At 38.8% G+C, this 13,439-nt stretch overlaps 1 protein-coding gene across 1 annotated transcript; it reads right to left on the bottom strand.

Moving 5' to 3' along the window:
• Positions 1-13,439, bottom strand: Abhd10 (abhydrolase domain containing 10). The gene is made up of 5 exons (XM_028785233.1): positions 13,267-13,439; positions 10,796-10,979; positions 7,668-7,779; positions 7,032-7,169; positions 1-2,239 (listed from the first exon to the last, which is right to left on the bottom strand). Exons 1-5 carry the CDS (start codon positions 13,379-13,381, stop codon positions 1,895-1,897), a joined length of 894 nt encoding a protein of 297 aa, XP_028641066.1. The 5' UTR covers positions 13,382-13,439; the 3' UTR covers positions 1-1,894.

Below are 13,439 nucleotides of genomic sequence, written 5' to 3'. Positions count from 1 at the left end.
TTCTTTCACTACTGATTTATTAGAGTGAATGGATCCAAAACAGAGTGAGCAAGGAAAAAGGCCCAGGGAAACTGGGGGTAAGCTTCCAAAAATCCACATTGGAGTCACACAGGGCAAAACTGGGTCTCCAGCAAAGAGATCCAACAGCTCATGTGACTGATGCCGCCCACAAGGAAGCTTGTTAAGAGTTGTTGCCAAGGGGTTTTACTGGACTACTGAGACGTAGTCTCTGCTCCACACATATCAACATTCTGGGCACCCGGAAGCAATCGGGGTTTCAGCATAAACTAGTGTTTGCATAGAGTTGATGTAAGCACAGTGAGCTACTTATGCTCAGTTCTGGCCATAGTGAGAGTCCCCAAAATCCAAGTTCCCAGACAGACAAAAGCCAACTTATAAGGTATGTTTCTCAAGATAATCTGCCAACCGGCTGCAACACTTTTCTGCACAGAAATTTTATCATCTTTTTCTTCATTGGCTATAAATACTATGTTTCTTAAACTGTCCTTTTAACCAGGTTTATTGTCTGCTGACTCTCTCATTTGAGATAAATTAAATCTTCAATAATACTCATTTTATGAGTTATGTTATCACCTTAACATAGACAGATATAAACCATGAAGGCTAAAGTCTAGCCAAAATTAGTAACCAAAAACCAAACCACAATAAAGGCTAATAAATATTAATACCTCAGTAGTTATTAAAAACCATGCTTTTTACTATTATTTCATGTTTCCTTATTGACTCTCTTTTGCCACTCCAACAAAAGTAGTGATCATCCAACTATCTGCACTTAAGCCAGTCTAATCGTATTCCCCAAAGCAGAATTAATACAGAAAGATCGTTCCTTCAGTCTAACCAATCATTATATAAAAATGCTACATTATTAGACGAATACCATTTAACTATAAGGGCATGTCTGCAGGAAAATAGTGGAACTGAGATTGTGTAAAGAGAAACAGATTAGATATGGAAAGTGTTTTCTCTCATATGTAGAGCACAGATTTAAATACACACATACAGCATGGCTGGAGAAAGTAGACTGTGCGGAGAAGGCTCTAAACGACGTTGGGGGAGCATGAAGGGGTAATGGTGGGGGAGGGAACAACATCTGTGTTTTCTCTCATACAGACATGACGTGGAAGCAGCAGAGGACTGAGGGGAGAAAGGGTGTGTAGGCAAGCAAAGAGACTGAAAGACAGCAGAGCAACAGGGTATATGTAAGTGAGGTACAATGATAAAATGAACGAAGTGTTGGAAATTATATTACCTATTATTATACACATAAACTTTAAATGATTAAAAATCTGGAAGACTCCCTAAGAATGACAATTCAAAATTTAGAAGTATCATTTACATCACAATAAAACTTAAACTTAAAAAAAAAAACAAACAGTAATTTTAGTTTTAAATATACCATGGCACCCTCTTTTTTCCAAATTTATTATGCTTCAGACATTTTTAGAATCATTTCATATTCACTTGAATACATATCTTCCGCAATTTTGTGAACTACATTTTAAAATCAGAATTTTACAAATTTCCATATATAATGGTACCAGACAAAACCCAAAATGTCCAAGCTTTATTGTAAAAGAAAGGAACACAATTAAGAGCTGGCACAGCTAAAGTGTATGTAAGAAATGTAGACATCTCTGTAATAAAAAAATAGGTACTATTTTAATGGGAAACAAAAGGACAACAAAAATTTCCAAACAGCAGCTAATATTTTTGTCACAATTTGTGTATTTGTGCAAAGACATCATTAAATAAATACGTATCTGATATTTACAAACTAGAAGAGGGAAACCCTGAAGTATCTGGGTCTTTGATTTACTATCATACTTTCAATCTTCTGGACGCATTAGAGTGCATAACAACCACAAATGTGATTCTAGGGAACTATAGTTGAAAGCTTGTCAATCAAGTCATCAATAGTACAAATAAGCAGCTGAATATCTGCTTTTTCCTTCATCCTGTGATCACTGTGTTTCCGGAGGATGACATCGACATCTGGGCTGACTAATCGGTCTGCGACCTCCAGGGATCTATGCCAAGGAACTATTTCGTCCTTCATGCCATGGAGCAACCGTACAGGGCAGGTCACAGGAATAGGGCTGTGTAACAAGCAGTGATGCGCCGCTTCTTTAATGAAACTGTATGGAATCCTGTAATAGCCTTCTTTGTTGTATTTAGATGGCAAAGACCACTCACCTTTCATTTCTATTTCCTTTTGCACCTAGTGGGAAAAATAAATATATGAATATCAACAACCCTTTAGCAGACTTGAAGAGTAGAGGAAGGCAGTCCTCCTGTAAGAAGACAGGCAACACAAGTACAGCAACAATGATCATCCCACATCAGATCCGGCAGGGTGCACACCTTTAATGCCAGTGCCTGAGGCGGGAAGGCCCATCTATCAGTTTTACGATAGCTTGGTCTACAGAGCCAGTTCAAGTTCTAGGCCACACAGAACTTCATAGGGAAACCCCATGAAAAGAAAAAAAATTAATTACTTAAATGTAAGGTACATTATATATATTATTTCATACAACTCTGGTAATAATTCCATAATTATTCTACTTGTACAAAGGAGAGTATTAAGGAGAGTATTGCAGTTAAATATCATATTCAAAGGCCAAGCAAAGAAAACGTTTTAGCTATCAAGCAAACTCAAATCTCCCTATCATACAAGTTCTTACGCCAAGTACTGCTTAACCCCAACTGAAAGTAAAAACAGAAGGGAAGAAAAGTACAACAATTTCTGGGAATTGGTCCCAAGACATTGATGTTCATATAAACCAAATTTTAGAATAATTTATTTTTAAAAATTCAAAAAATTACCCATATACCTAGGTAATTTTTGATTGAAAGTATATAATTATTGTTCATTATTATCATTATCACTATTATTATTGGTGGTAGTGATGGTGGTTTTTCAAGACAGGGTCTGTCTGTGTAGCCCTGGCTATCCTGGAACTCATTTATAGATCAGGCTGACTTCAAACTCAGAGAGATCCACCTACCTTTGTCTCCCAAGAGCTGGGATTAAAGGAGTGTACCACCACCAAGCAAAAGAAAGTTTTAAAAAGTGGATAGCTGAGAGCTGGAGAGATGATTCAGTGGTTAAGAGCACTGACTGCTCTACCAAAAGCCCTGAGTTCAATTCCCAGCAACTACATGGTGGTTCATAACCATCTGTAATGGGATCTGATGCCCTCTTCTGGTGTGTCTGATGACAGTTACAGGGTGCTCATATACATAAAAAAAAAAGTGCATAGCTTTTCCTTTTCAGCATTCTAGGAATGAGAATTTATTGGTTTGGGTAACAAAGAAGACTTAGAAATGCCTCCTGAGAACTAAACAGTAATATCAATTCTAGATTCTGGTGAAAAGAAACATTAACACAACCTTTGAGGATTATTTTTCAGATTGTAACAAATACCTTCAATAATTTTTCTTATTAAAATTTGGACTTTTCTGGCTGGAGGGATGGCTATCAGTTAAAAGTGATTCCACCTCTTGCACAGGGCCTAGTTAGGTTCCCAGAACCCACAAGGGACACCTCATGGTCTCCTATAACTTGAGCTCCAAGGGATCTGACACCCTCTCTGGGCCACTCTTCATACCTGAGGGCCAGTGATTAATGGGGAGGCAATACCTAGTGTCCTTGTGCTTTCCTCTGATGCTGTTCAGTTTTATGTCAACTTGATACAAGCTAGAATCATTTGCAAAGGACACTCAACTGAGAAAATGCCTTCCTACTACTGGACTTGCAGGCAAGTTAGTGGAGCTATATCTTAATTAATGACTAAAGCAGGGGGCCCTCCATACTGTAGATGGTGCAGGTGCTGCTGAATTGTGTAAGAAAGTAGGAGGAACAAACCACGAGCAAGTCAGTAAGCAGCATTTCTCCATGACTTTTGCTCCAGTTCTTGCCTGCAGGTTCTTGCCTTGAGATCCTATTCTGACTTCCCCCTCAGTAAGAGTGTGAACTGAACGTTATAAAATGAAATAAACTCTTTCCTCCCTAAATAGCTCTTGGTCATAGAGTTTCATCACTGCAATATAAACCCTACCTAAGAAACTTTGTATTTGATTTTCAATGCCCACTTTATCCACATGCCGAGCAATCTGTTTACACATATGCAAAATGAAATGTGCACAGATCTTCAAATTTACTACTACGACGACAACAACAACAAGACATAGGAACTCCTTTTCAAGCTGTAATATTTCTGAGAAAATTTCCCATTATGAAAAGGATTGTATTGGTGAGCCAAGGGGATTAAGCAAAGGGTCAAAGTTTCAAATTCACAAAGAAATAATAGAAAAAAAACACAAACACCAAGGAAGTATATTTGAGGAAAAAAAAGTGAGAAAAAAATCTAGACATCAAAGATGAGTACAGGGAAGACCAACTTTGTAATTTTAACTCTGACAGGAAAAACTATGAGGACTCTCATAGGTGAATTTGTGTGTATCACTGTACACAGCAACCTCAGGGGACATTCCTCAGGAACATGCTCCACTGTTGATTTGCTTTTCCAAAAATGAAGCAAAAGTTGTGTATGTTGCTTATGTGTCTATATGACTGTATGCACGGTTATCTGGGGAGAGAGGCTGCACCAGTTATGCACAGAGGTCAGAGGAAGGGGTCAGGGGTCTTCCTCTACCATTCTTCACTTAGTCCTTTGGTAGCAAAGTTTCACCTCTGAACTTGATGCTATTCCCTCAGCTAGACTAGAAGCCATTGAGCCTTTGTGATTGTCCCTCCCCTTTAGAGCTAGGCCTGCAGATGTCTGAGGGAACACCTGGCTTGTTACTTGGGAGCTGGCATCTTAACTCTAATCCTCAACAAGAGCAGAACAAACTTGACTGCTGAGCCATTTTTCCAGCCCTCCATCTATCTTGGTTTTTGTAAGTATTTTAAACATTTATTATGTGTGTGCATGCCACAGTATATGTGCAGTAGTCAGGAGTTGGCTCTCTCACTCTACCATATGGGTTCTGGGGATCAAATTCAGGCTATCGGGCTTGTCAGTAAGAACTTTTATATCTCAGCCATTTTACCTGTCTACACCCTGTTATTTTGAGGCTGGATCTTGCATTAGTCTAGAATTTACCAGTCTGCTATGGTGGCTGGACATGAAGCTCCAAGGATCTACTTGTCTGCCTTATCAGTATTGAGATTACAAGGGCACACCACTATACCTAGCGCTAAATGTTTATTATTATTGCTATTATTATCATCATCACCATCACTTTCACTATTACACTTATGTTTGTGGGGAAAGGTGAGGAGCATGTGTGTGCCACAGTGCTTGTGTGGGTGTCAGAGGACTGCCCACATGAGATGGTTTTCTATCATGTCAGTCCCAGGACTAGAACTCAGGTTGTGGGCCAGGGGCAAGTGTTTTCTCTCTTCTGCCATTTCCCAGCCTATCAGATTTAAACAACAAAACAAAACAAACAAAACAGCATGGGGCTGGGATTAGCTCAGATTCTCCTGCTTGTAAGCCTAGTATTTTAACAACTGATCTATCCCCTCATCTCCAGCAATGCAATTGTTTCTTTAGAAACTGAGAACAACATGAACTAAGAACAAACTCAGATGTTCCACAGCACAAATCTTAAAGAACCTGAAGCAGAAATCAGTAACATTCTATTATTCAAAGTTATACACTAACTTTTATTGTGTCCCATCAAGCCCCTCCCCACTGCCCCTTTCTTCCAGTGTTCTGCAAATCTGGTTCTCAGACTCTACTGTGCTGGAGGAACTTGAGCATATCTCCTACTTCTGATTCAGAATGAAATTCAAGGTTGATAGCAGGTCTGGAGCCCGTTTTGAAACAATGTTTGTCCCTTTTAATTTCTGTTGTCTCTGGTTTACCAGAAATTAGTTCCACAGGACAGGAGAACACAAATGAAATAAAACAACAATGCGCAAAAAACCAGATGTTGCTCATTCCATTGTCCTTTCACATAATTGTCTGTGTTGGATAGTTTTATGTCAACTTGACACGATCTAAAGTCAGGTGAGAGAAGGGAACTTCAATTAAGAAAATGCTTCCAGAAGACAGGGCTGTAGAAAGTCTGGACAGCATTTTCTTAATTAGTGACTGATGGAGGAGGGCCCAGACCCTTGTGGGTGGTGTCATCCCTGGGCTGGTGGTCCTGGGTTCTATAAGAATGCAGGCTGAGCAAGCCATGAAGAGCAAGCCAATAAGCAACACCCTTCCATGGCTTCTGCAGGTTCCTGCCCAGTTTGAGTTCCTGCCTTGACTTCCTTCAGTGATTGACTATGACGGGGAATGCAAGCCAAACAAAGCCTTTGCCTCACCAACTTTGGTCCTAGTGTTTCATCACAGAAACAGAAGCCCTAACTAGAACGTTTATCCAATTGGAGCTTAAGAAAATAGCTATCTTCCCAGTTGTTTCAGACCCTTCCTTTTTACCATGAATCATTGAAGAACATTAAAGAAAGCCCTGCTTTTCTTTTGATGCAGCACAGAAATTATTAGAAAAGAATGCTAACAAAGCAACAGAGCCAGAAAACAAAACAAAAACATAAAAACCCTCTAGCTCTGGTATGTTACCTCTAATTAGCTGATAACTGCTGCCCAGAGAACATAAGTCTGTTTTGGGGCTAAACAAGGTAGTTTTACATCTGTGTACCCCAGTCTCACATGATGTAAGAACAGGAACTACTCACACAGCACAACTGAGAGTAAGAGGGTAAAAAGTAGACTGTGATATGGAATCCCATTAGGTAAATGAAACAAAGAAAACTGAGCAAAAAAAGACATTTGGAAGCATTACTTCGGCGCCATGTCTCATGGATTTGGCAGGATGTTTAGAAAGAGGCATGAGAAAAGGAAACTTTAAAACAAGAGACCAAGCAAAAGGGCAGCAAAAACAAAAACCAGGTCACTGCAATAAGTTAGAGGAAGACTGTGCAGAAGTACAGAGAGAGAAAAGGCAGAAGAGAGGACATACTCCCTGGGGCTGCCAAATGGTTTATGACTTACCTCAACAGGAAGTGCATGAAACTGTGTCACCACGCCATCTGCAGCAGTAGCTATACCAATAAGAGCTATGACCTTTTCTGGCCGTGCAATTGCAGCATGCAGCATGAGCCATCCACCAAGGCTAGATCCAACCAATATCTAAAAACAAGTATGCATGGCTTCAAAGAGGACTCTCATACACTATAAAGAGAATGGTTTAATAGAAATATATGGACTTTGTATCTTTTATATTCTTGTAGATCCTAGACTTTTCTAACACAAAGTAAAATTTAATTATAATTAACTTGTTTGTTTGTTTTTGAGTCAGGTTTCTACTGTGTTGTCCTGGAATACTTTTTGTAGACTAGGCTCATCTTGAACTCAGAGAGCGTCTGGCCCCTGTATCCCAATATAATTAATTTTTATAAAGCCAATATGTCTATAATACAGAACTATAAAAGCAAACTTATTTTTCAATAAGAACTAAAGTGATTATTGCTTACTAGAAAGTAAAAATATGATAATTTTAAATCAAACTTGTTCATCAAAATAAAAATTATTGAAATTCATATTATCAATTGCCATACCTAAAAACAAAACAAAACAAAACAAATATTGCTTGAGTCAAAGATCAGTCTATTTAACAAAAACGGTTACCTGTGGTCCTTCAGCTATGTCATCAAGTATGGAAAGTACATCCTTTCTCCATTTCCCCACTGTCGATTCTGCTAAGTTACCATCTGAACTTCCAACCCCTGAGTAGTCAAACCTGGAAGAAGAAAAAATATATCTTTATACCTAAGTGTCTGAACCATGTCCAGACTTGCTTATTTGACTTTAGAGCAAAGTAGAGCATTTTCATTACTGCTATGATCTACCTACAGTAAACATCAGTCAACATGGTACTTTCGTAAGTCCTACTGACTCAACTTCCAAGTACCTCTCACGTCAGTCACTTTCTTACAGCTTCACTGCTGCTTAGCTGAGTCCAAGTTATGTCTCAACTCGACCAATGCAGTAGTATTCTAAGTTTCTTCTCATTTCCATTTTTCATCCTCCTCGCCTACTCCTTAGTAGTCAGAATGGTCCTTCCAAATGAAACACTTTATCATGCATGCTCTGTGTAGTTAATAACTCAAAGCTCTGCCATGCTTTCCTGACCTCATCTCTTAGTGAGCTCTTCCTCACAAGTATATTGTCATATCCATTAGATATGCCTCGGCTCCTGCTGTCCATTGGCTCAAGCCCTGTATGTCATTCGAAGCTGGCTCTGAGCACCCCACACTACCACTGTGCTTTGTCACAGCTCTGCACTCCTACCTCTTGTATTTTCTTCACAGCACTTACTGCTCCTCAGGATCAGAACTAGACTCACCATAAACTCCTCCTTCTAAATTGTCCTAGGGATTCAAGCTCAACATCTGTCTAATCTCTGAATTTTACCTTTCCTTCAAGGTCCCGATTCAATAAGTTATGAGGTATCCTATCATGGCCACAGATTATAAATGACAAGTCATTCTGAACTATTCCCAATTCCTGGCCTTTGTAACTATGAGCTTTGCACACTATCTCACTGCTGATAAAGTCTTCCTTCCTATCAAACTAGTCCCTAGTCATTCTTTAAGTCACAGTTCTTCATTTCATGAACTTTCCTCATGTAATTCCTGTGCTGGAAAAGTAGAGATATGTAGATCAGGGGCTCTTTGGTCAGCTAGCCTAACTACTTGATAAGCTTCAAACTAGTGAGAGAAACCCTGTCTTTGAAAACAAGGTGAATGGCCCCTGAAAATTAACAACTAAGATTGTCTGCTGACTTCCACACATGTACACACGCATGGTCATGCTCACATATCATATGATCATATACACACCCAATGAATTGGAAGGTTGTTACACTCACCACTATTACAATGCGACACAAAAGAGCTTAATTAAAGAATCTGTAGCGAAAGAGCAATTGTTTATAAATGTAAATTGATATAGCATCCAATATGCAGAAAACACATTATGCCTGGAACTGGCTGGCTATAGCTCTCAGTCTCAACTGAAATTCAAAAATCAGTAAAATGGTGAGTTCTATTTTTATGTTGGTTGTGGCATATGTGTGGATGTATTCCCATGTGTGAGGGGTGCATGCATGTATGTTGTACATAGGTACATGTACACACGGTTGTAGGGGCCAGAGCCTGACATCCAGTATCTTCCTTGATCACTCTCTACCTCATACACTGAGGTAGAGTCTTCTACTGAGCCTGAGGCTTACTGTTGCAGTTAGTGGAATAAACAGCTTAGTTAGGAAATTCCCTTTCTCTGCTTCCCAAATGCTAAGATTACAGGTGGGCAGCTACATCCACTGGGCTTTTACAGGGTTGGGTTCAGAGATCTGAACTCTGATCCGCACTCAAGCTTACACAGAGAGTGCTTCACTCACTGGGTGGTCTCCCCAGCCATAAGATTCTGATTTCTTTATTAAAATTATTTTTCAGACAAAGAAAAGCAATGACAGCAATATTTCCAATTATGAATGTTCTCCTCAGATATGAATCAGATTATGAATAGTTTCTCTCCACAGATAGCACTGCCATTTATTTTTCCCAGAGTTCATTTGTAAAGTCTTGTCCATCCACTTCCCTCCTCAGACTCTCACCTTAATTTCTTTTCTTTTGAATCCCATTCTGATGGGTGGCTCTGCCTAATACCCTACATGTGCTCTCACCCCTTGCTTAAGGGCAAGCACTGTTCACAATTCTTTAACATATGATCAGCTCCAGTCTTCAAAGCGAGTTAAGAGGTTTTGAAATACTGAGAATGAAAATAAAGTAATTTTACTATTCTGATAAAAGGAATTAGACTAAATCCACCTTAGTGACAAAATTTCTGCAAATGCTTTAAACAGACAATGCCTACAAGTTTTATATGTAGCTATATTTTCTAGAACTACTGAATGAACATTAGTGAAACTATTCTTCACATGTAGTTGAACAGATTTTCAGGCTGTTAGCACTAGAGAAGAACTGGCTCAGCCTTCTTTTACTGGATGAAAAACTGGTGTCTACTGTGTATTACTGACGTCTTCATAAGTTACTTAATGAAGTCTTCTTTCAATCCTATTTATTCAATTTTACACCAATGCTTTCCCCATTAAGCTATCTTAAAATTAAAATATCAAAAAATGTATTGATATACCTAATAATTTTTGTTATATCAATACATTTTATTAAAATGAATGAAAAAGAACAATATAAAATTAAGATTTAGCTAAATACTACCCATCCTTGTTTATATTCACACACAGTCAGATAACATAAGAAAAGGACAAAGAAAACAGAAATGTAAATTATACAATATCAATCTTACAATATTATATAACATTGAAACATATTTTCTTTTGTGGCTTGTGCTAGGAATTGAATTGGGGATCTTGTGCTAAACATATGCTTTACCCCTGAGGTATACTATACTTTACTCTCAGCTTCCAACACCTGTGTTAGAAAGTAATAAACAGTGATCAAGAAAGTCCTGTATGTCTTCAGTGGAAAACCCATAATCACAAGAGATTACAAGAAACCCAACATGTATATTTCTTTTGCCACAGACATTATTGTATCTAAAGAACTAAGTTACTAGCTCCCTGATGACACCCTCTGCTGCCAATCTAGCCGGCACAGCACCAATACGCTTCATAAGACCAGAGTCTGCACACTATTAAAATAACTCCATCTACTAAAATGTTGGCATTTACTTCAGTTGGCTCTATTGCAATACTAAGTGATAATTGTTCCTACCTTATAAAGGCGTGACCTAGAGATTTGCAAAACTCCTCAACTGCTACTGCCTTATTACCATTCATGTTAGAAAGATAGCCAGGGATGAAGATAATTCCTGGGTTTTTGCCTTTTAACCTCTTATAAGCCAGGTTTGGAAGATCTTCTCGGTTAAGGAAAGAAAGTGATGTCTTTTGTCTGCAAGCTAAACAAAGTACACAAATCGTGAATTATACTTTGAAAATTATTTTTCAAAATCACACATATTTTTACATTTTTAACTTTAACCCACTGCATTTGATAAGAAAAATCAAAAGAAGCTTCAAGTAGGAGATTTTTAGTTTTAAAGTTGAATCAAAACTGCTACCTTCTAGGAGCAAGGCCCAATCATACTTTCCAAAATACAGAATGAAATAACAATTTCAGTGAAACAAAAGACAGAGACTCATCAAAAAAACATCTTTATGTTGGCACCATGGGATTATCCTAAACAGTAGCAATTAACATTTAGATTTAAATAGATCACTTTCAGCTTTTCCCCTGAGATTTCTTTCCGTTTTAACAATGTTTCAGGGATTTCCTGTCTTCTACTTTGGCCAGACAAGTAGGGGAAAAGAAATGTATGTGTGTTTTGTTTCTTTCTTTCCTCTGCCTTTACAAAATTATTTCAAAGGGAAACTGGCAAGGTCTTAGGCACCTGCAACCCCAGGCTTTGGGAAGCAGAGGTAAAAATAATAATGAGCCTTCAAAGTATTTAACAGGGAGGCAATGATGTCCAAAGTGCTGAGCTGGTTTTGACCAGATTACCACTGAGCAATCCTCCCCAGGAATTCGAAAAGACTGGTAGCAAACCACCATAATTTCCACATGTGGGGTTTCAGAAGGCCATTCCTTTAAAAATAAGCTTGGATCAAGTATTCTTGGAAATAAACTTCTCAAACAGCTCTGTAATTGATGAGCTTACTTCTGTTGGCTGGCTTTTTGTAAGTGGAACACATATACCTTAGAATTATTTAAATATGGCAGGACAAATGGTGACCCTTACAGGGCTTACTTTGCTGAGCCATCTTTGTTAGCCCTTAAATTAAAAAAAAAAAATTAAACAGTCTTACTATACCTTCACGTTGCTAGTGAAAGCTTCTTGGTCTCTCCCATGTGTACTGCTAAAATTTTTTCCCATTTTTAATTTATCCAGTTTATTTTTGAGAAAAAAATTAGTAGAGAGTCTGACAGTGCACCCCAATAACCACAACACACAAGAGCCACAGGCAGGGCAAACCACAATTTCCAGGTCAGCTTGTCTGTACAATGAGTTGTAGGAAAGAAAGAGGCTATGTAGTGAAACCTTGTCTCACAAACACCAAGAATCCATACCCCCACCCCAAACACACACAAAGAATCAAAAGGTTTAAAGTTATCCCTTATTTGTGTCAAACAGATGCCAAGTTTTAGTGTATGGAAAACTGTGCCAAGTTTAAAACTAGATTTAAAACAGGGCTACTGGGGATCAGCTTACGCTAGTCAATAGATTTTATCAACATTAATGTTCATTTCCCATTTCTTTAATTAAACACTCAAATTATCCTTTTATCCCCTTTCAGACATTAGTTTAGAACAAATAAATTTCATTTCAGGCAGCTACCGTGAATTGGTGTTTGTTAGCTATAAAACAACGGATTCAACCTTCAATTTATAAATCATGTTTATATAATATAGATTAGCTGAAACTACGTAAATGAATAGTGCTACAGAGATAAAAAAATGTACGATTGTTAACGAACTGACATACTATACTGTCTGGCATTACATTTTTTTTTGTGTACATTGTTAAGTTAACCTGATTAAATACGTTTAAAAAATTAAACATGTTAATTAATATAGTGGCATCACTATTCCAAGCACCATGCAGCTATGTAATAGCTATGCGTCAAGACGTGAAGAGCACACCAAGGATGTTATTCAAGGATAACTATACATATACACAAATCATGTATTCTGTGTACATAATATTAATACAAATTTGAGTTTCCATTGTAATTTCAATTCTTTCAACAAGAGAAACCAGGTATTAGGTCTAAAGACAGCATTTACATACACATACACACACACACACACACGCACACACACACACACACTTTGTTTCCTTAAGTCTACGACAGGCAAGGCTAAACATTTGACATATGGATATGTAAAGCTCTAGGAGCTAATAACCAAATACATTAAATGCACATCTTAATCTTTCTTTTCTGGTCCTGAGGTTTGAGTCAGAGAACGCAGGAGCTCCTTAAATCGCAGTGTAAACGCTAACAAGGACCTCCAAGAATGCCCCGGGCCTCAGCAGAAAAGTATACTCTCCCAGCGTTCCCCAGAAGCATCAGTGCCGAGACAGCCTGGAGCAGTTTTAAGTGGCGCGCCAAGCGGGCTCCAGGCCGGCACTGGACGATCGCCGGGCCTTTGAAAGAGCCCCCGTGTCCCATTTTCCTTACACTAACCTGAGAGCCACCATGCCCGTGGGGGCTTCCGAGCTAGTGACACGCTCAGATCCCGGTGACGGCCGAAGGATACAGCCGCCCAGCCCCACCTCCGACAAGGTACCCAGGCCGCCATCTTCCCAGCTGCCCCTGCGCCCGCTACAGACGTACGCGGGTCGCGCGGTCCCGAGGTC

Source organism: Grammomys surdaster, unplaced genomic scaffold (genome assembly GCF_004785775.1).
Source record: "Grammomys surdaster isolate TR1022 unplaced genomic scaffold, NIH_TR_1.0 125167, whole genome shotgun sequence".
Lineage (NCBI taxonomy): Eukaryota > Metazoa > Chordata > Mammalia > Rodentia > Muridae > Grammomys > Grammomys surdaster.
Note: the sequence above shows the minus strand (reverse complement) of the source record. Positions and strands in the feature narration are given on the sequence as shown.